The sequence below is a fragment of the Branchiostoma lanceolatum genome, chromosome 9, assembly GCF_035083965.1.
Source record: "Branchiostoma lanceolatum isolate klBraLanc5 chromosome 9, klBraLanc5.hap2, whole genome shotgun sequence".
Classification (NCBI taxonomy): Eukaryota; Metazoa; Chordata; class Leptocardii; order Amphioxiformes; family Branchiostomatidae; genus Branchiostoma; species Branchiostoma lanceolatum.
In genome coordinates, this window is record NC_089730.1 from 18,870,894 (window position 1) to 18,893,802 (window position 22,909).

Below are 22,909 nucleotides of genomic sequence, written 5' to 3' on the forward strand. Positions count from 1 at the left end.
CAACGAGCATTATTGTGCAGGAGGTCCCTTGTTTAAGCACATGTACACCTCAAGCATATTCCAGAACAGACCACGTCTTCATCAGACTTGCTGTGGTATTAAGCCATCGATTACAAAGTCTAGCCATTATCGATATCTTTGGCCAGTGGGACAGCCTTCGTCGAATTGGTCCGATCCAGCAAAAGATGGTAAAATCCCCATAAGTGTACCCATGTCGTCGGAAAAGTAGCTCCGCAGTGCGATATTCATACTGAGAAGACATTATCTTTTGCTAAAGGTAAAGGTACGTAAAGCGGCTGACCTCAAACTGAGGACAGAGCATGACATTTTCCCCGACATCACATAGGCAGTGAGGTGTAAAATGGATGGGGAGTTAAAACCACCCGATCGCAATTTGAGTCGGATCGCGTTGCTAGCCTAACTGTCAAACAAAAGAAGAATACTTCTCAGTGTCGTTATCGTGTCGAACACGAAAAGGCGACGCCGTCTTCTCCATTGTTTCCCGCTCAGAATCGACCGGTTCTCCGCATCAATAATGCAGACCGCTGTCACTTCTAGGCTTGGCTGCGATGTTCTTAGTCTCTATTAGACCGTTTTGTGGACTGGAAAATAGCAGACGTTGGCCAGGGAGGTGGAATAAATTTTCCAGTTAAGCCGAATATGAAGAAGAATTGAATTGTGAATTGTGAATAAACTGAATTGAACTCCCAAGCAAATTATTATACCTATCTGACCGAGGATTCTAGTTCGCAAAAGGGTTTGGTTTAAACTTAGGATTCTTTGCAACTTTTACAAACATAGAACAATTAAGAGACTTTATTTCATTATTTCAAATGTATTGAATATAAGAAAGTTAGCAAAAATATCATTTTCAAGCGCATCTTATCAATCTTTATTGACTCAAATGTGTTAAGACTGACGTATGGATGCACAGATTAATTTGGTCACACGTTCTTTGTACCCATCATTCATGGTGGCAGAACACACGCACAGACTATCTTTCATAATCAGTGCGAGGTGTAAGGCTGCATATGCCATTTTAACTTAATAAGTCTTGATATACAGCTGCAGCGTTTAGCAAGAACTTCCGTCGGAGGTATATATATGGTATGTTTACAACGAGATGATGACATGGATGAAGGGAAGAAGCAAATGAAATATACTTCATGCACGTGCAATCTATACGTATGACAGAAAAAAGCACAGAAAGTACGCAAGAGAAATAGTGCGTGTACCACGAAATTACGTATGTAGTCATGGCTGCAGATTGGATATTAAGTGGTCCCCTGGCGACCGTCGCGTGCACGGCAACATCAGGTCGATGTCAGGCTGTTGGAGTTGGCCTTGAACTTTGCGTGACTAGAGCATGTTCGGATTTACTCATTACAATCTTTAAAATATCTTAGCTGATAGTGTAGCGTTATTATTTGTATCCTATATTAAAACATGACAACTGTCTTAACTCTTGTGTATCATCATCATCATCATCATCATCATCATCATCATCATCATCATCATCATCATCATCATCATCATCATCATCGCCGCTTTCATCTGTCGACGATGCGGGCCACCACTCTTCTCTCGTGTAATGTGGAGAATAAGAATGTAAATACCATCACAATTCAGACTTGATAAGTTTGCCAAGTGGTATACTCAATAAAGATTTCAAACATTTAAGTAAAGGCGCTTATTACCCCGAAAATTCACGTGAGAAGGTTAAAGTTGAATTGTTATCCTTATAATTATACCTACTTGTCCCACATAGCATCTCAGTCTGAAGATTTCTTCTTCAGATTTTGGAAGTAATAAGATTTGCATCTGTTGTTTAATCTTTTTTTATTCATTTTTAAGATATAAACTATACATTCCAAGTCATGAAAACGTTATAAAAGACACATACAAAGCCAACGTTATTTATACAGAGATATGCCAAGATATCAGCTTACACTGAAGTTGACGATACAGCAATTCGCGTTGAAATCAAAATGTACAGGGGACTTATTCATTCTTTTATCAACATAAAATATACAAGAGAGATGTTTTCCCAAGACTATTTCTGGTGTACTTAGTGAGCAGGCTGGCTGATCACCTCCACTATTCCGTCTTCTTCCGCCGGTGGGACTATTTTCACGTAAGTCACCTGAAGAAAAAGATAGAAACGCAATCTGTCAATATATGACTAAATTACAGGCAGATGACGAACCTACTATTGCATATTCCTTTCACCGTTTATGCATGGACTCTGGCATTACTTTGCCGTCTTGTTTCTCCACACGTTTTCTCTTATTACCTCATCCAAAGGAAGCAACGTAATGTGTGTGTCTGTATGGATGCTTGTGAGTGTTTCTGCGATTCTTAATAAACACAATGAAGTGCTGTCCTATACATCACAAGTGCTGCTAGTAGTGCTTGTAGCGTTATGGTAGATTCTAAGGCTTAACTTCTGTGTCAGTGCACGTCTGACAGCGACCCTTACCTCCTTGACTCCGTACGACCATGCCCCAGTGTTAGCGTACAGCACTTCCTGTCCCCTCGCGCCCGTGTACTTCTCGGTGATCCAGTAGTGCGTGTGGCCCAGGATGACGACATCCTCCTCGCACGTCTGCAGGAACCCGCCGAAGTCGAACATCATCGCCATCACCATGTTAACCGTCTGGTCGGGGCCGTTCTACAGTGGGGGGGGGGGGGGGGGGTTAATATCATAATAACTCTATTGCACAACAATTGTATCAAGATATGGTGAATTCTATTACAATTTCAGCAGACTAGTACGTGGTATGTAGGTAGCATCCTTTGCAAAATTCTAGGAGCGCCGGCGGTGTTTTTTTATGCACTGATTTGCGATTCAACATAGACCAGGTTCCCTAAATTCTGGAGGAGAAAGTGGAAAGGGGAAACTATCTCGGCCAGTATTTATGATAGAGAAATTGAACTGTATTGAAATGTGCTGTGCACGTGGGATAAAGGCAATGTACGTACTTGCACTGTATCCAAAATGAATTGCAACCTTTTTCGAGGTCGGGGCCCGATACCGACTTCCAACCACCTTTGACCAATTGCTTACGTCACACGCTCGGAAAGTCACGTGTTCTGAGCCATCGAGGCCTCAATCGATAATCCTTATTAAAGGTCAAAGGACCGATCACAATTTTTGTGAATTCACTCTTTTTGTGTCAGAAAAAAATCTGTTTCCGTAATGACAGTTTCCTTTGGGATTTAATCATAACTTATAACCTATGTTTTCTCTTTATACCTTTGTTTTTAACTTACTCGGGTAATGGCTCTTTTCGTGACCTTCTGACGTAACAGGTTGTCGACTGTGACGTACTTCCCGTCCCCGAGAAGAACTACCTCACTTCCGGTGATGGGTCTGCCGTTGGCGTGTTCGTACGTAAACCTGTGGAGGTTAAAAATCAACCGGTTCATTAACTAACTCACTAGTTAACCTTTATAACAGACCATGTTCGTATTATTATATCTATGGATGACATCCTCCCGGAACCCCAAAACCCATGCGAGCGTGAAAAAAAAAAAAGTTTAGCAAAAAAAGTTGCCTTCAATATGAAATCTACGCGCATGCATCAATTTTCGTCCGATTCCAAAAATGAAATAAAAAGTTTTCCACCATACTGTAAATCATACGAAGCAGCTGCAAAATGGTCAAATGTAGGCCGTCAGTTGTACAAAAGATATTGGAAAACAATACTTATGACGTAGAATACCAAAATCAATGCCAAAGTCAAAGGAAGAACAATAAAATCATCCATTAATTCATTCATTCATTATATAAAGGCGAGGAACTACTTACTTGAGGAACCTCTTCTGTCTCTCGTCTTCGCTGACGACGTCCAGCAGCCCGGGCCCGAGGTACTGCAGGATGGCCCGCATCATGAACATCTTGGAGAACATCTCGCGGACTCCCACACCTTGGTTCGCTGGACACAAAATAAAACGTGTTGTTACATCTTCAAAATAGCACAACTTGGTTTGCTTGAGACAAAATAAAACGTGTTGTTACATCTTCAAAATAGCACAACTTGGTTTGCTTGAGACAAAATAAAACGTGTAGTTGGCTGTTACATATTCAAGTTGGCACAACTTGGTCCGCTTCACACAAAATAAAACGTGCAATTCGTTGTTACATATTTAAAATAGCACAACTTGGTTTGCCTCAGACAAAATAAAACGTGTAATTGGTTGTTACATATAGCACTTCTTTCTCATCAGGCATACATAACTGTAACCTAAGTAGCTTGCAATACTTACGTCTCTAACCGAAGCTAGGTACTCATTTTCACCTGAGTGAAGTGAAGAAAGTCGAGTAAACTGCCTTTCCCAATGGCACAACGTCAACGGGACAAAATCAGGGGACCCCGGATTCCAACTGGGTTCTGGGTCAAACACCCTCCAAAGCCTGCGCCACCACGACACCACAAATACAAAAGTTCTACAAATAAAAAAAGATAGCCATAAAGCTCGTGCCGAGGTCACCTTTAAGGTTTACGTCACCTACCACAGCAGAACCGTCGCACATAGTACCCCGTGGTGTGGCCGTGAATCAAATCCTCCTCGTCAAGTCTGCCTCTGGTGTAAACTAGATCCATCTCGTGCCCATGCTCGAACCTGACGTAATAGTCTCGTTCCCCGGTGTTCAGCTTGTAGATGAGGATACCTTTAACGAACTCAACCTGAAAAGAAAGGACCGACGATTAATATCAATATTAACGGTAATCTAAATTTCCTGACTTGGAAGGCATTATGTTCACGTTGTTTTCACAATAATGTTGTATGAAACATCATTCCTTCTTCTATATCTCTGGAATAATGACGTCATACACGTCCATAGCTCATCAACATGGCGGGCTATAGCACGTATTCAGAACGTAATGCGTATACGGCAAGTAGCCTGCTATTCAAACCTATTGGCCGAATCTCTTTTGTTCTCTTTGGTGAACGTTGCATAAGATATGTCTTTGGACTCAACTAAATAAACCTATATGCGAGATATTAACCTTAAATACGAGAACACGACCTTAAACGCTCACGTTCTGGCAACGTGCTGCGGGCTATAAACTATGTCATTATCACGTGAGTGAGAAAACAACTGTCCGACGTCACCTACCTTGTCTCCGAACAAGTTTTCTACCATATCGTCGGTCATGTCATGGTCGTGATGCCCCGTCACGTAGAACACCCGAACCCCGGCCTCGGCAATCTTCGCCACCCGTTCAGCAAACGCTCGGATGAGCTCGTCTTCCGACCACTCCAGTTGGCAGACTTCGGGTGCCCTCGGGTTCTGGTTGACCGGCCAGGTCACCAGGTCAAAAATATCCCCAAGCAAAACGAGCGTGTGGACGGTACCATCTTCCGTCACCTCAGAGAGAACGTCTAAAAGTTTGCGCACATTTTGCGGCACACACTGACATGACCCGAAGTGGATGTCACTGATGACGAGGATTTCGCGTTTTAGAACGTCCGTAAAATCCGCAGACACAACCTTGACCTCCTGCGCCCTGTTCCCTTCAGGTGGAGTGTACGAGTCTTCACCCGCGCTCGGTTTCTTGCACGGCCACTCTAAGACGTCTTCCTTCTTGGGGCGGCCGTTCTTCTTAAGGTTACTGAATATTCCTTCCAGGATTTTCAAGGCCTCCGGGTATCTCATCGTTACTGAGAAGTTCGAGCGTCCCTTCTTGTCCTCTGTGGCGTCCGTGGAGAAGTCGGGATGGCTGGCGGCGGTCAGACGTCTGAGTTTGGAGCGGGAGACGGGCTGGTGGCACTCCGACAGTTCCACCCCCCGTTTGATGGTTTGAACCTGCTTCAGATAGATGTCTATAATAGCCAAACCCAGGTTGTGGTCTACCTTCCTCTCGCCACCCTGCATTGACCCGGAAAAAAATTGCAAATGTGCAATCAGCAACAAGTTAATTATACCCTTTCAAGCCGATTACAATAACATGGGGTATTAGTAATTCTGTTGTGAAACCATTTCTCAATACGGCCTTAGCAAATGAAACACAGAAAGTTGTTTCCAAACCTTGTAAATGTGATTCATGTCCAGGAAGATTAGAAATCTTGTATGTTAGCCAGTGGACTAAACAAAGTATCCAAAGTATTTCTGAGAAGAACAAACACTATATACATGCACTGTACTTACCGATATTGAGTACGAAATCGTAGTGTTCATTTTAAAGACTACATCTCTTTAAAGTTGAATGCAAGTAGGGCGAGTGACAACGTCCAAGATATTAATCAAAGTCTCTGATTTCTTGACCAGAAGAGTCGTTAAACACGGCAAACAGCGGGAGTAGGTCGTACAACACACACAACAACGATTTTGAACAATAGGTGTCACCGTGTAGTATTCAACGTTTTATACTATGTGAGTACAACAGGTTCGCAACAAATTTTTTTTCAACTGGAACAGGCCTAAAATGAGAAATATTCTTGCTACTCAAAGTTTAAATCCACGTCTTTCAAACCTACGACAGTCGAATCTGCCTTGCCCTCTCTATACGGACGACCAAGACTGCAGTATGTATGTTTAAATGGCTTAAACAGGCGTAAACGTATCAATTTTGCCACGATCTACGCTGTTTTAGACTCGTCTAAAGACCTCGAACATCGTACCTTTGCATTGTCGGCTTCCTGGGACGACGAGCAACCCATCCTGTGGCCTGCTCTCGTCCGTACAGGTGCTTTACTGCGACTGGCCCGTCCGAAAGATAATCCAAAAGATCGTCTGGCCTGTTTCTATGTCTGTGTTTATTGTGACAGAGGGATCTCGGTAACTAGGGGACAGTCGTCCTAAAATCGCTCACCGTCCAACAAGGTGCTATTAAGGGCGAAAGTTTAATTGTTCGTAAGGATTAAATCACGGCTGTTTGGTCAGAGATAATTACTGCATAATTTTCAGCTGTGCCATCGCTTCGATTTCGTAATCTGGAAAAGGAACACTAAACAGAGAGGAGCAGAATTATCGAAAAGTTTTGATAACCACGTAATACTGTTGGTGCGGTAAGCTATGATATATATCACATTTCAAGGCGTGGCGAGGTACAGTGTTTGCACATGCCCCTCCGCTTTTGTTGCGCATGAGATACATGTAACTGTTACACACCCGATATGCGCCATACAGTAATCACGTCACGGTGGCTGGCTTCGGATAATAGAATCGTCCTGTAGGACAAATCTAGGCTACGGCATGATACGGCAAGGTCTCATTTCAGATTCGTTGAAGGTCTCACATTATGGCGATAGTTCATCCATTTTGTACAGTTAGTCTACCTCATGTTCCTCGAGACAGGTGCCCAGCCCTCAAACAGAACACTTCTTCAACTGACCGTACTAGTCTCTACCAGACTGACTACGCCGGTTTTGGGATAATAATTGCCAGGAGAGTTTGGCGACCATAGGGTTTCATTCGCAGGCGAAGGGAGGGACCTTCCCGTGGACTGACTCTCTTGGCCAATTATTGCACTTTTATACCGAATTCTACGATCCGTATCTCCGGAAGACGGCCTAGTGGAGCCTATGGCCGTACCGCCTCCATAGCATGCGCCACAGACGGCAATATGCTTTCGTCTTTTGCTGATTACGTATCATATATAGCTATCGTGCTATGTTATAGCGATGGTGATATTACATCTTGTACTTTCATACCCCATGCTCCTTGAGTAGAGCACTTTTACCAATTGGCAGTCTCTATTCATTTTCCAATTCAGCGTACTGTTGTTCGATTGCCATGTTTGTCAGGAACCATCAGAACACGTAGCAATGAGGATACAATTGGACATAAAGAACAAGTGGACGTAGAAATATGCCGGTAGCCCAGTCATCTACATGGAAGCAAGTAAATGTGTCCTCAAGATAGCGCATTTTTAAACTTTCAGAATTACTAGAGTGACTAACAGCTTGATCCAGACTATTGTGCGGGGCGCCATAATTAAGAACGAATGTGGAACACGAGAGTAGAAAACTAATCCGTATGACCTATGCACAGACATGTAATGTTCTTATCTGTAATGGCAGTTTGAGCACAAACAAAAGCGTGGTGAAAAGTGCACTTTTCAAGCTATAGACAACCTCAGCTGTAATCTAAGCCTTTATGTGTGATAATTCTACTAAATCCATCGGTAAATCCAGGCTTCACAAATGCCGACACTTAAAGCGTTCTTGGGACGTGGAATGGTTTATTTGTCCAGAAAGCCATCATGGAATGTAGATACCTGATCTAAATGCTCAGGTCGCCTAGCCTGGAATCCATTCTATTCTCCTACTTTCCTACTTAAGTTATCTAACTTAATGCATTTGATTATAAGCCCATGGTGGGAATGAATATGCAATAAAGTCCATTGTCCTAGTCATTATGTATTTTTTTTTCAGGGAGATCTGGACAACAAACCACAGTATAGACTACCGTACCCCGAGATGTGTTTGTCTGCCTAAACAATAAAGTTAATCCCATGCCAACATTCGTCGGGAGTTAATCGCTCGTTCTCATTTAAATGTACACATTTTGTAATTTCCGTTACCGTTAGAAGTAAGACGTTTCTGGCATTAAGATAAGCCACATATAAGGTACCAAAATGCTGTTTTTAAAAGCTAGAAAAGTTTTAAGTCGTCATAAAAACTACAGTTTGACATCTTATATGTGGCATATCCTAATGCCAGGAACGTCTTATTTCAATCGGTAACGGAGATTACAAAATGTGTACATTTAAATGAGAACGAGCATAATACGAAGGTGTCATTGTTTCCATATGTATACTTCTGTTTGATACTGATTCCGCCATATTCAATTGCCTTTTGTTATCCTCCTATTGTTTTATATTAGTATCATATACTAGTAGACATCACGTAAAGATGTAGACTAATTTCAAGTTATTTTTTTACTTCTTATGTATTTTCAATGATCATCTTCATAGTTTGCCGTTGAATCCGTGGTTTACGTTTGCATCAGTTCTTGTGCTCACTGTCGCTGTTCTATTTGACAATTTCTGTGTATCATTTTTGTAAAAAACAATGAAAAATTAAAAAAGAAATATTATAACGCCCAAAATAGTTACTCAATCAACTGGATAGAATTTCGAAACAGTCAGACGTTTCAGACAGCATCCGCTATCTTTCGTCAGTGACTAAGAAAAGATCTGTCAGAACCAGGTTTTATAACAAAACTCTGAATAGATATGTTAATGAAGTGAAGACACTTTCAGATGGAATCATTATTTCCGGAAGACGATCTTCTCCAGTCCCAGCAGAGGCGCCTCCACCGTCACCGACACCAGGAACGCCAGGCCGTAGGACAGCACCAGGTTACCGACGAAACTATAAATCTGAAATAAACAAGGATATGATGATTATGGAACGAGTTTGAACTGTAATATCCAACACAAAAAATAGAATAACCAAAATTTTCGACTGTACAACACCAGTCTTTGTCAAGGAATGAGCAATCTACCGCTGAGATGACGTCACGTTATGCAGATGAGACACGTGACTCTGGGAGCAGTAGATCATAAGTTGCAGAAAGTCTGTGGCGTCCCCCGTCCCTATAGAGGACTGCTCACCGAGTCACGTGTCTCATCTGCATAACGTTACGTCATCTCAGCGTCAACAGTTAAAACTCGTTCCAGAATGACTTCTACCAACACAAATGAACTTTCAAGCAAAGGATATGATGAATATGATAATAATTCTCTTGTTAATTACAATAAAGTCAAAGTATTTGTCAAATATATGTTTTCCATGTCTCTGCTACGTGCATGTCTCCCAACAGGCTTTGAAACTCCCGTGTCTAGCTGAATTAGAACCTTGTTCGACGATGTTTGATTGACCTAATTTGATCCGAACTTGTAAATAACTTTCAATAAACAAATAAACACGTTGAACTTGTAAGATACGTCGCTGTGCCCCCCTTCCCACCACCACATGTCTACAAAAATAAGGAAAATATAAAAAGGAGAAAAGTAGAGACAGACCAAATGGGAGCTTAGCCAAGTCCTTAGAAACCATCGCTTGAGATAAACAGCTACTTAGATCAGGCAAAAAAATTAATAGAAATCTAACTTTCAAACAGGCATAGCCGAGAGTTCGTTCGAAAGTGATTTTTTCTTTAGTCAGCTTTTCTTGCGGTTTTGTTAGTTTTACGGTGAAGTAGGATATTCATCGAGTTTGACCGCCCCTTATCTGTATCTTCTTTAGTCAACTAACACAGTGGGTTTGTGTCGATGATTTAATGTTCTGTGGTTAAGAACCATTATAAACCTACCACCATGAGAGTGGTGTAGTGCAGCGTGACCTCCCGGTCGTAGAACGCCATGTAGATGATCATGGGGTGCACCAGGTAGGCGCAGTACGTCAGCCGGCTCAGCGGCACGAAGAAGTCCCAGGACAGAAACGTGTTCACCGCTCCTGAAAGAGAAACGGATATCTTTGTCACAATTTGTCCTTTATAATTACAGTCAAACCTGGATTCAGCAAGTTTACACTCAAGGGACCAAGGTAAATGGTGGTGAGGACAATGTGGATTGTAAAAATGCACAGAACTATATGACTTGGTGACCAGGTTTATGACAAACGACTAAATCATTACTTTGAGGTTGTCTGTGTGTACACGTGTGTCTCTCTTCTTTGAATGTGTGTGTGTGTGTGTGTGTGTGTGTGTGTGTGTGTGTGCGTGTGCGTGTCTGTCTGCCTGTCTGTCTGTCTGTGTGTCTGTGTTGCATGCTAAAGATATTAAAATGTTCAATGCATTCTTGAGAAGGCCTAAATAACACCACATGTTTTGTATGTGGCTGTTTTAGGGTGCCCAATGGGAATTGAGAAGCAGACGTTACCTCCGTATCCGTAGAAGCATGCTAGCACCAGCCAGCCCAGCGCCAGGGCCCACACGGTGCGGTGGACTGTGAGGTAGAACGCGCTCTCCGAGTTGGTCATGACGGTGCCGTGGTAGGTACCGTAGAGTCCGTACAGCACGGCCAGGGCAGCGGCGGTGGACACGGCCCAGCCGATAGGAGCAACTATTGTCATAGTCTGGAAAACATTCAAGAAAGCTGATTATTTTGAGAAAAAGAATTTCTTAGGAGTAATTTTTCTAGAACTATGTGGAATTCGTTATGACCAACGTGGCACCAGGAGCATCTTCGCTAACCTCCAAGCAGATCTACACGGGGCACCGAAAATCGTATATGCTAGCCAGATAAGATCCAGTCAGCTAGATAAGCTCCAGTTCGCCCCTACGGGGCAGTTAGATGTGCAAAGGGTAGGTGTGACAGGTCGTTCAGTCTAATATGATATGCTGCTGCTGCGCCGCGTATCTGCACAGCTGGTGTGTTACGCCGATGGGCGGTAATGAATGATTTGAAATGTTAAACTTTTGTTCTTAAGTAAGGATCATTGATACTGGCGCATGGCACATTAATTATAATAGCAAATATTACACTCTCTTTACATGTAGATGATATAAGAAACTCAGTAATGCACTCATATGTAGTATTTTGTTTGATTGCTAAATCAGATGACCATGATAATTCCCTTTTGTCAATCTCACTAACTTGGAGAACGATCATTTTGAAAACGCTGCCATAGATGCAAACAAGAAGTGATTATAGGGTGCCTAAGAAAGCAGTATGACTGAATCACTCCAAACTTTAAGCCAACATGACACAGACTTTGAACAATACTCTTGAATGTACCCTTGACCCGACCGTATCCATGGCAATGCCAGGATGTGCTGACTCACCTTTCGGTAGGCTGACGCTCCTTTGATTCTGACCATCAACCACCCGACCGTCATCCCGACCAGGTACGGCCCGATCCGGCACCACGGCTTCACGTAGTAATCCTCCATCCATCCTGGCCTACACGGATGAGGTTTTTTTTTTTTCAGTCAAGATTTAGTAAGCTGGCAATAATGACGTAGTGGTGGCGCACTCAAGTTAACAAAACACCACTTTAATAACACATATATGCACAGGACATAAAAGTGGACAGATAAGAATGCAAAACTTGTAACAAACAAGATGTAATAACATATAACGAAATGATAATGAAGTAATGAATATAGAAGAAAATGATTCGGCATGACAGTGAAATTCATGGAGGCCCTAATTGATGCCTAAAGAGAGTGAAGTAAAGGTCACTTCCTTTGACATCTGACATCTAAAATAAAGCTTTCATTCCAAATTTTAACTATTTATGCCAAGACATAAATGGCCGTCACTCCAGACCAGCGCTCCTTGCAATTCATCCCCTGGCTGCGGAGAGTAATCTTCCTACCCAATATCAATAACATAACAGCTACTTAATATGCAATAACACATTATGAGGTAAAAAGTGACTTACTGTGACATTCCCAAGAGGTTGGGGCTGAGTTTATCATGTAGGCAGATCAACGCTGTCGCGATGAAGCTCGATAGAAGAAGAGCCAGCTTCAAAGCAAACCCGACTGGCCGCCATCTGTATAGGGTTAAATGTGTGTTAGTCACATCAGTCACGTTTGGGACCGCATCCTCCCATTGCAGCAGCGACACCTAGCTGCAGTACCAAGTAGAACCGTATTGCCCCGAGGAAGGTGGCAAAATGTTTACCGAAACGTTGGAAGGTGAACGACTTTCTGAGAAAAACGTTTTTGTTTGCTTATCATTGATTTTTCGACCTAATGAAATTATTCCCGATAAGTTCAGTTCTGAGATGAAAGACTGTTCTCGTTATAATATGTAACTTGCTGTTACAGTAAAATCATGAGAGACATCCACTGTCTTGTGCGAAAGACAAAATCAAAACATCAGGGGATAGTCGTTTAAAATAAAATAAGAATACATCACTCGCCGCAAATATCTTATCTCACTAATCTGATATTGATATATTAATATCTGAAAACATTGCACAATTTATTCAGCGTGTCATCTTACCTTGACAGTAGATAGACCAGAGGAACGCCGATGACGAAGAACTGCATGTCGTTCGCCAAGTACCAGGACCAGCCCATGCACTAGGGACGGAAACGTCAGGGGATAAACAACATTCGGGCCAGAAGGCTAAAATGGTTGGGTCACGTTATGTTTATTTTTTACTTAAGACTCGATGGCCCATATTGACAAACACATACATATCGGCAAACACATCTAAAAATATTGCTAAATATTTACAGTTGGTTGTGTACCTAAAAAAGAATAGCACCATCAGGCTGCCACGCCACAAGGAAACCTCCACAAAAAATATTAAATATTATATATGTGGTCTCCTTATACGTTATAAAAAGACCACCACAAACAATGGTCTACACAGCTTACAGCCGGGAGTTTGCAACTCTTAGACTTCAGAGAAGACTAGATAGCCTAAGGCACAGGAGTAAGTTCAAAGGTAGCGAAAGCGAAGGATCGGTATCGTGCTGTATGGAGGAACCTGACGGAGACGAGCAACGGGCGAGTCACAGGCCTAGACACTTACTAGTCAGGTAGGCAGTATAGTACAAAGGGTTGATAACAGAGAACTGGGAACTATCAACAGCAGTAACCAGAAGCGATATGTCGCAATTACCAGAAGTGGCACACTTTCGGTATATTAGGAAATGCCTTAAACAGGAACCCGTTCTACATGATGCATTGATGCTCTATGCCTAAAAATGAGACAGAAGCATACCATTTTATCCAAACTGACGACGTTGTTGATGTAGAGCAGATTGGTCCACCAGTTTGTCCCACAGGTCGGGTCTATGGCCTCTCCCGGCCAGAAGGGTCCGACGAACATGTACGGGTACACGGTCAGCCACAGAAACAGCACGAACGCGTAGGGCATGGTCAGTCTGGACGAAAAACAAATGTGGTCATGAGATGAGTAAAGGTAAAGCGGCACTGAAGCGAAGTATTACGCTTTGTCAATATTAAGCTAATAGTCCAAAGAGGCTTCAACAGGGCTCGTGTTTTCAGCCAATCACACTGCACTGGGCAGGCAATTCGCCACTAGGCACTACAGGGCGAACAACCACATTCTGAGCACCCGTACACTGCCCGATAAGTCTATTAGATTCTTCTTTTCTGTAGAGGTTTGACGCCTTTGAGACTCTTCCAGATTGAAGGGTACAACGGATGAAAAAAAAGGTTAATCCTTGCAACCTCGATTTGTCGTGATGGAATAACATCGTGAATTCCACAGTTTCATTTAGTGGTAAATTCTTAAGACGGACATAGGTATAAGCATTGTATGGAGTGGTATAACTTCATAACAGTTATATATTAATCAAGATCTCACCTCCAGTATCGGTGCACGTACATCATCCAGTACGGAATGGACTGCCCCTTCTCCCTGCTCTTCTGGATCTGCTTCAGGAGCAGGTAGGCTGTCAACAGGCCGCTGGAGGGACGGATCAAGACTTTCTTTCTTTAATTTTCGCTTTAACGTCTATACAACACGTTGATAAAGGAAACGCTGATGTAATACATGGTTAAATTAGATTCAGGTTGTATGGGAAATCTGGCTTTGTCTGTTTGTTTTGTCCAGATTCAAATTTTCTATGACACACACAACAAGCACAATCCCACACTATGACCGTTTATAAGACCCGTTGAATGTTTTCGATTTATAGTGGCATTTTCAAACTGAGAATCCCGTCCGATAAGACGGAAGTCTAATAAAGAATTATCCCCTCACCTTAGGAAGAAAAAGGAGTCCACCGACACGTAGGCGTTTCCAACCGCTTGAAACGTGAACTGCCCTATCACATCCAAAGCGGCCAATGGGTTTTCTGTGAAGAAAACATCACAATGAATCATATTTGATAATGACCTGATTATATAGTCGTCCGTCTTACAGCTTTTCAGCCTTGGTGAAAGGGATTCGTCCCCCCAGAAAAGCACGTCTCCAGTCTGGCAATGTTTCGACATTAGCTATGCTGGCTGACAGTTGCTACTACTCGTCGCTAGGTGACTCGGACAGTTGCAGAGTGGAACTCTTTGCCTGCAGAGATGGTGGCTGCCCCCTCCCTGGCGTCTTTCAGGGACAGGGTGACCCACCTCCACTAGACCCAGCTAGACATGTATACTAGACACCTTCCCTCTGTCACAACTGGTACAGACAACAGAAACCATCCCAGCACTAGCACTACCCGTCAAGCGCAGAAGATTCATCAACATGCTGATGCTGGCTGCCTAACCTCAAAGAAGAAGAAGACGAAGGTAGGAAGAATCGTTTCTTCAATGGCCTTTCGTGAATTCAAGCAGCCCATGATCAACCAGAAATCATTGGTCATTGAGATCACTAAAAAATCCTTTAGAAATCATTTTAAAAAACGTTGAGAGACTTTTAAAGTTTTAGACACTCATCGGTCTCTGAAAGGTTTCGTCTCTATAGAATACCACTTATAAGATGTAACACGACAAGACCCCCTGTGTGTCACTGTGCTCGATTGGGCACGATTCGTGACGCTGCCCGCGTGTCACAAAACGTGCTTTTGTCCCAGGCACGGTTTGTGACACGCGGGCACTATCACAAACCGTGCCTGGGCACAGTATCGATGACAGGGCACAGAATGTGACGCAACAAGAGTCCCCTGGCCCCCGGGATCAACCCCGGGCCCGCTATCGCAGACCGCACCCCACAACCGCTTGGCTAAAAGATTCGGACCAGTTAGACTAGTCAGTTGGTAGCGCTTGAACCCCACTGTTACAAAGAGACTAAGAGTGAATACTTACCAATAACAGGTGAGGCAAAGGCGTAGGTGTGTCCCAGGATGACCCAGGTCATGCTGAGGAAGCGGATGCCATGGAGACACTTGATCGCCCCGGGAGCCTGGCTGGTGCTGAGGAGCTTTGCGATGTTGGTGTAGAGAGAGAAACACAGGAGAACTCGGCAGGACATATCTGGAGATGAAGATGACAACATCATGTAAGTTCTATGGCAATACCTTCTTTCCCTAGACTAATATACTCCACTCTTGTTTCTGTTATGTCTGCTATATCTGATGACCACAAATTAGGATTATTTGAATTCCTAGGTTATATTTTTAGATAGTCTTTCAACAGATGAAATAATTTGATGTTTTCTGTTTTAGAGACGCATATGAGCAGGAGCTAGAGGCAAACTGCTGTCACGTCAGATAAAGATGACAGCATCATGTAAGTTCTATGGCAATAGCTTCTTTTCATGGACTGCTGGAGTATTGAGCTCTCGTCCTGGGGATAGCTTCCCACACACATACAGCCCCAAAACCTTCAAAATAGATGTACACCACTATCTCCTTTCTTGTGTGGGTCTTACTTTCTTCCATTGCTGCCGCAGCGTCTGTCTGCTTCTTTCTGCTTGAGTTGATGAGGTGGGTTCGCTCATCAGGCTGCTCGCTGTCGACATGTTGATGGGATACTTCGCCGTTCCTCTCTTCCGTTCCGTCTTCTGGCTCCTATGGCAGAAAAAAACACATTTTATCTATTGGTTTGGCTGTTCAGGGCACACAGCCAAGACTGCTAGCTATGCTGACAAAGACAAGACATTGGAATTTTGACATGGACAGTATAACAAGCTATAACAATAGTCTAAGTACGTGTACATAGAAACTAAAGGACACATAAGAAAACTTACGAACATGTAAATAGCAGGCAGGGTTGCTGATGTTATTTTCTATCATCGTGCACCTTACATGTATCCTCAACCATTACTGACGGCGTCGTGTTTGCCTAACGGTTAGGGCGTTTGTCCCAGAACCCAGAGGTCCTGGGTTCGAATCCCCTGACATGCCACCGATGTTGTGCCCTTGGAAAAGACACTGTATACGACCCCCCCCCCCCACTTCATCCAAGGGTAGAAACGGCACCTAACTTCTGTTGTGGAGGCAGAAGGTGGTAGAAGGAGAGGGTTTGGCTCTGCCTTTCGATACTATGTCCTAGACACAGTGAATAACAACCCACTGGCCCTACGGCATCACAAAGGCTGCTCTATATGATTCAATTTGTTCATGTATCATGTGCCTCGCTGCCGGGAGTCGATCTGGCCACTCACCCCAGACTAGAGGCACGATTTTAGTCAGATTGACAAATGACGTGATCACTCAGGAGGGGGAAATATGTACGTTTGCGCGCAAATATCCTCCATCCTTATTTCTGTTATGTCTGCTATATCTGAAGACCAGAAATTATGATTAATTGAATTCCGAAGTTGAATTCTTAGAAAGGTTTTCAACAGATGAAATAGATAAATGGTTCCTGTTTTAGAGAAGCATGTGAGCAGGCGCTAGAGGAAAACTACTGTTACATCAGGCATGGTGAGCAAATTTTTCCTACACCATTAAGCATCTTGCACAAGCAAAAACATGACATTTGAAAAATACAAACATCCACGTATAAGACAGTGTTGTGAACTTTATTGGTCTGTGGTACTTGCCGCGTCGTTGGTTGGTACGAACGGGAGAAATCTGATCAGAATATAAAAGCGAGCGGCTCCCTTCTGGGAGCTGAGTTGAAGTTGGATCGGATACAGCGGAGAAACTCAGCTGATAGGTTCAACGTCACGGCATGGGTCTGTTTATCTAAATCCCCCCTCTCATTGGATCCGCGACGTGTTGGCGATCTCGCTGCGTCCTAGATTGAATCTGAGTTAGCCTTGACTTTACAATGGGAATACCATGTAACACTCACAAGTATTACTAAAAAGACAACAAATCACACCAAGTGTAAAAGAGTTTCGTTTTTTATCTATGAAATTCGTTTAGCGCGGTGTCAAATCGCTCGGTCGCAACTCGGTCACCAACGCGTCGCGGGTCCAGTGAGCTCTTGACATGGCAGAAGAGTTTGGGTGCGGTCACATTCGTTGTAGTTTTTTTTGTGTGTGTGTGAGGGGGGTGCTAGGACATGACTAAACCGGTGCAAAATCTTTTTGAGTATAGTGTTCAGTTTGCATCCGGAAGATCGTGGGTTCAAAACCACGTCCGAGTCATGTAAAAATAAGTTCGACTTATCTTTACTGTGTGACACTAGAGATCTTTGTTTAACCATGTCGAATAGACGATAGTCAAGTCCAATTGTAAGCTTGATAAACTTCACCATGCAATGACACAGAAGCCGGATACACGTTTTATTGGGAAACCGATTCCCTTTGCCAGTATTTTCATATGTATATGTATGTGTGTGGGGGCGGGGCGGCGCTGGGGCGGTGCTGGAGACAATCTTTGCAAAAAAGGTCATGTACACGATAATTGTGACGTGTCAACAAAAACTCAACACACCTTACTACTCTTGATGGCGCCTAGTCTCGGCTGGTGGATGATGACGTCATACGCGGTGCCCATGAGGACGAACATCAGAATGACGCTGCAAACACAACTGGGGGGGGGGGGAGAACAAGACTTAAACCATTATCATGACAAGGGAGCGAAAAATATATGTTTGGGGTAAAAATTGTAAGCCAAATGTGTTTCTTTGAAGACACTGTATTAGTCAACAATTAGTGTACAGTATTGTATGGTGGTTGCTAAGTTACATATTTGTACCAAGTGTACGCAAAATTGCTTAAAATATCATGGTGCTGGATCTTCTGGATCCAAGAATATACATCTTCAAGTAAGAATAGGCAAAAATGCAAGAACATCGAGTAAAAAGATGTATGTATACCTACATTTGTTCAGAACACATTAATCTAACACATGTGTGCCAAATGTCGTTATTTTTGACAAATGTACACAATTTTACAGCTATGGATGATAGTAGTTTTGATGCCGTCATTTTGGGGGCTCTTTTTTCTTTTACTCATTGGCAATGGTAAGGTTAAAGGTTACATAAAATGGACAGTAACAGCATCTGCTTTTAATGGAAATTAATAGTGTAGTTGGATGCATTTGATGTAAATTAGAAAGGTAGTTCAGACACCATTTAGTAATGTACGTCTGCTGTTTGATAATAAAAGTAATCTTATCTATCAAATCTTATCCCTGAGTGAGAATCATCTTGCTCGACACTGCTGGAGAGGAATAACTGGCTAATTCGAGAAGCAACAACATTGGTATGAAAGCTGTGTCATTTCAGAAAAATCCAATAGATGGACGAGTCCGGAGACAGCTCTCTATCTCCATGTCTACCTTAAACATGCCCACCCCACCCCAACGACCTGGAGGTCAAGAAACTAGGTATGCAGCCTCCTTTGCAGGCCTTCTGGAGGGCGCCAGCGTTGATTTTTTAGGCGGGACGCTGATTCGCAATTTTCAACTTATCGGGTCCAGGTTCTTTTGCTGGGCAATTCGTGAAACGGGCGGCAATACAATTTCCCCTGCAAAAGAACCGACCCCGATAGGTCGAAATCGCGAGTCAGCACCCCCCCCCCCCCAAATCAACGCCGGCGCCGTCTAGAAGGCCTGCAAGGGAGGCTACTAGCTTATAGGTAGGTAGGTAATAGGGAGTCTTACATAGCCGCAATGGTCTTGTTGTGCAAGGGGGGAGATGTCGGCGAGGACGCTGACGTCACCTGTAAGGTTCCTCCCTCCACCAGGAGTCGGAAGTACAGGCCTGGAACGGAGCAACGACCACGTCAATGCACATGCGGTAAGTCATGGGTTCGATTGCCCCAAAAAATCATACTAAGGGCTTAGAAATGCGACAAATTTACTGCTGTTCAGTTTAGCACTTATGAGAAAGAGAAAAAAAGTGAATTTCAAAGTGATCTCGAACCGGTTTAGCTCAAATGAACTCAATGAACAGAAGAGCTAATCTTCCACTGGTCGTGACAGAGAAGACAGACGTTATGTACAGTATCTATAGGTTCATTGTACCGGGGAAATTCACCTAGCTCTTTTCGACAAGCACAATGAACAGTGGACCACGGCTTAACGTCCCGTCCTAAGAACTGCGGCCCCGAAGGATAGTGCAGTACACTAAGTGCTACCAGTGAATAGCCCTTTAGTGATATATGTGATTGGATAGCTGTGTAGCCCAAGGAAATCATGATGGGATGGGTAGAATATTTCATGACCAAAGGCAATGTATCAAGATATCTGAACCGTAGTTCCATCCGGTTAAAATAAGATTCAAGAAAACGCATGTATGTACAACTTGTGAATTAAGACCGTCATTACAGAAAGCATTTTCCTACAATTTTCCGTTTACCGTAATCAAAGGATAGTGTTCCAGTCCTGTAATAAGCAGATGATGGTCAAATTGTTCAAGATTCCTAATAATGCTGTTTATCTCTATTAAAAAAAGACTTTTCATGGGGATATTGTTTTGCGTGTGTTTGCGTGTGTGTTTGTGCGTGTGTATGTTTGTGTCACCGGATGCTTAAAGTCAGCATAACTGAAGAACGTGTAGATGGATTGTAATGATGTTTGGTATGTGGGTAGGTGTTGGAAGGAGAAAGGTCAAGGTCGATTTTGGGCCCCCGTGGTAGGTGTCACTGAAACTGCAATGGCGTAATTGTCAAAATCTTCTAAGGAGAATAACTGAAGAAATGAACGACAGATTTTCATGTTATTAGATATGCAGGTAGCTTGTTTCACAAAGTTTTGACTCACTGTTGTCGAGCCTCTGTATGACGTCAGACGTGGTACAGGAGTTAGGGACGCACACCCCGAGACGCAGCGTGAGCCCACCCAAAGCTGGTGAAGCCTGAGGGTACGTTCAAACATGCGGAGATATCATCGATCAACTTTGTAACAAACCTAACACGCATCACCTGATATCCATCTCTCTCTCCCCCTCTCTCTGTCCTCCCTCTCTCTATCTATCTCTGTCTCTGTCTCTCTGTCTCCCTCTCTATATAGATCTGTCTCTCTATATATAGATCTGTCTCTCTTTCTCTCCAGATCTGCCTCTGTCTCTCTCTCTCTCTCTCTCTCTCTCTCTCATCAAAAGCATCATTTGTCTAAGGGGTGCTTTATTTTGGTATAAACAATGTTGTTTTCCAGGATGCTTAATTTAATTTGATTACTTTAACTTCATCAACGTAAACATACTATCAATATAACCATTCATTCATTATTTCATCATCGACATCTTCCCTCACCCCTGCTGATAGCTGCGGCGGCTTGGCGACAGGCGCGAGCGTTGCTATGTAGTACTTGGCGTCGAACGTGCTGCCGAACCCCTTCTTGGTGACGTTGATGCACTGTGAGTAGCTCCCGAGCCAGTTGAAGTTCCCTTCCAGAATCCCGCTGGGCGGCTTGCCACCGGCGTCAAGTACTGTGTAGGGTTGAGTTTGATATTTTAGAAGACAATACACATATAGAAGAGCGTCATCCATCCTCTTCATCGTGTGGGACATAAGGCTGAGTTTTTAAAAGAGCGTAGTGAAAAAATATACAGGGCACCCCAAAGCATTGCGTTTCATACCAGTTCATGACCTAATTACCCTAGCTTATCTAAGAGGCTTTGTATGCTGCCGTCATCTCAAACACTGTCAACCGGGGTTAATATTTGACTTAAAAGCAAACTAACTGGGCACTTTGTCACCAACGCTGCGTCATAAGGACCAGTCTAAAAAGTGGGGCGATTTCAGAATATCTTACTTGAGCCAGGTATAATCACGGCCGAGACGTTGCGCTTAAGAGCTAGATTTCATAGGACATGTCGACACCATAAGACCTTTCGATGTAATGAAAGAAAAAGCCAGTATAGCAGTACGCCATTTTAGAATGGTTTGTTTGCCATTATGTTAGCTGACATGACAGGTGGTTGGAGAACAAGTCGACAGTTAAATTCTTCTCAGTGCTAGCCACACTGGAATCAAGCCTCTGTGAACAGCTTCACCGGGATAGCAAATCAATCGACTCTTGAACCGCCATGTTAATTGAACAACCAACAATACAGCCAACATTTTCTTAGTCATTCTGCTACAGATATATAGCGGTGAGACCTGCACGGCTCCAGTCATTGTAATCATGGGGGATATACATTTTTGTAGTAGTACTACCGAAACGAGTTTTTGGTTGTGCAAAATGTGAAAAGAAACTCTAACAGTAAAGCCTCCTACCGGGTATTTGTCTGGTAGTGTAAACAATTAGCAAATTCAATTCAAATGTAGTGGACTAAGGAAACGTTGGCAGGTCTTTTGTTCAGTGTCACGGTAAAAAAAACCTCTAACATCCAAACAGTGAGCCTCCTTATATGTCTCCAGACTTCCCTAGTCATGTTAACAACTACGGAACGTTACGATACATTGACAAATGGTGGCCATGCTACATTTCTTTACTCACTATTCAGTGCGTAGAATTTCCCTTGCAGTAGATCCTGCATGTACTGCTGGACGTCGTCCCGGCATTGCGGACTGACGTTCCCCGTTGGCTGGGCTGGCACCACGATATCGGTCCAGTTAGTTTCAGTTCCCTGAGCTAAGACTTGGGAAGCTTGGTGCTGGATAAAATTTTCCGACAAGACTTGAGAAGCTTGCTGTTGTATCAAACCGCGCGCTTGAAATCGGGTCGTCAGAAGTTCTAGCTGACCCGGCAGGTCCAGAACACGTGCGAGTTGACAACTAGTCAGCAGGCAGCTAGCCGACCACAAACTAAGACAAAGAAGCAGCTTCATTCTTCTTGTTCCTTCCAAGGAGATCTCGAGAACACACCTGCTCGCGGTTAAGCTGTCACAAGGTACTGGCGGTAGAATATGTGACGTAACGTGCGACTTAAGGCGGTTTCGTCATCCTCACGTGAACTTTCCGCTCTGAAGGGCGATGACCTTTCGCACCAGTGACTTCGAATGGCTCCGTTTGTATTGGGCGGTTTGTTGACACAGGGAGAAAGAAAGATAAAAGGCCTGACGTGATCCTTGTCTGGACCCTGAAATACTGCTGACACTGTGAGGACAGAGGTCAGCGATGCCATGATCCTAGGTGGCTGGATAAGTTGTGCAACGGTATATCACCTGTCAATATCTACAGCTACATCTAATTATGAACCCACGTGTATACAGACAGCAAACAATTGTATGCATCACCT

General features: G+C 43.3%; 2 protein-coding genes across 2 annotated transcripts; both read right to left on the reverse strand.

Moving 5' to 3' along the window:
* Nucleotides 1-1,151: 1,151 nt before the first annotated feature.
* LOC136442519 (uncharacterized) lies at nt 1,152-6,690 on the reverse strand. Its single transcript, XM_066439420.1, has 7 exons — nt 6,631-6,690; nt 5,126-5,878; nt 4,517-4,691; nt 3,812-3,938; nt 3,274-3,400; nt 2,480-2,671; nt 1,152-2,143 (listed from the first exon to the last, which is right to left on the reverse strand). Exons 1-7 carry the CDS (start codon nt 6,667-6,669, stop codon nt 2,069-2,071), a joined length of 1,488 nt encoding a protein of 495 aa, XP_066295517.1. The 5' UTR covers nt 6,670-6,690; the 3' UTR covers nt 1,152-2,068.
* A 2,052-nt stretch (nt 6,691-8,742) lies between these two features.
* LOC136441610 (nose resistant to fluoxetine protein 6-like) lies at nt 8,743-22,585 on the reverse strand. Its single transcript, XM_066437992.1, has 16 exons — nt 22,169-22,585; nt 20,980-21,155; nt 20,489-20,582; nt 19,388-19,487; nt 18,215-18,311; nt 16,258-16,396; nt 15,693-15,860; nt 14,653-14,746; nt 14,254-14,355; nt 13,645-13,807; nt 12,915-12,994; nt 12,346-12,459; nt 11,744-11,861; nt 10,839-11,034; nt 10,271-10,413; nt 8,743-9,335 (listed from the first exon to the last, which is right to left on the reverse strand). Exons 1-16 carry the CDS (start codon nt 22,497-22,499, stop codon nt 9,225-9,227), a joined length of 2,226 nt encoding a protein of 741 aa, XP_066294089.1. The 5' UTR covers nt 22,500-22,585; the 3' UTR covers nt 8,743-9,224.
* Between the last annotated feature and the right edge of the window lie 324 nt (nt 22,586-22,909).

Bases quoted from the DNA above. Each gene is read 5' to 3' on its own strand.
- LOC136442519 (XM_066439420.1), bottom strand. From the start codon at position 6,669: ATGGGTTGCTCGTCGTCCCAGGAAGCCGACAATGCAAAG. The intron at 5,879-6,630 runs GTACGATGTTCG...GGGTCAATGCAG, and splicing joins AGGAAGCCGACAATGCAAAG to GGTGGCGAGAGGAAGGTAGA. The intron at 2,144-2,479 runs GTAAGGGTCGCT...CTTTTTCTTCAG, and splicing joins GGTCGTACGGAGTCAAGGAG to GTGACTTACGTGAAAATAGT.
- LOC136441610 (XM_066437992.1), bottom strand. From the start codon at position 22,499: ATGAAGCTGCTTCTTTGTCTTAGTTTGTGGTCGGCTAGCTGCCTGCTG. The intron at 21,156-22,168 runs GTGAGTAAAGAA...AACCCTACACAG, and splicing joins GAAATTCTACGCACTGAATA to TACTTGACGCCGGTGGCAAG. The intron at 14,747-15,692 runs GTAAGTATTCAC...TTTTCTTCACAG, and splicing joins CTTTGCCTCACCTGTTATTG to AAAACCCATTGGCCGCTTTG.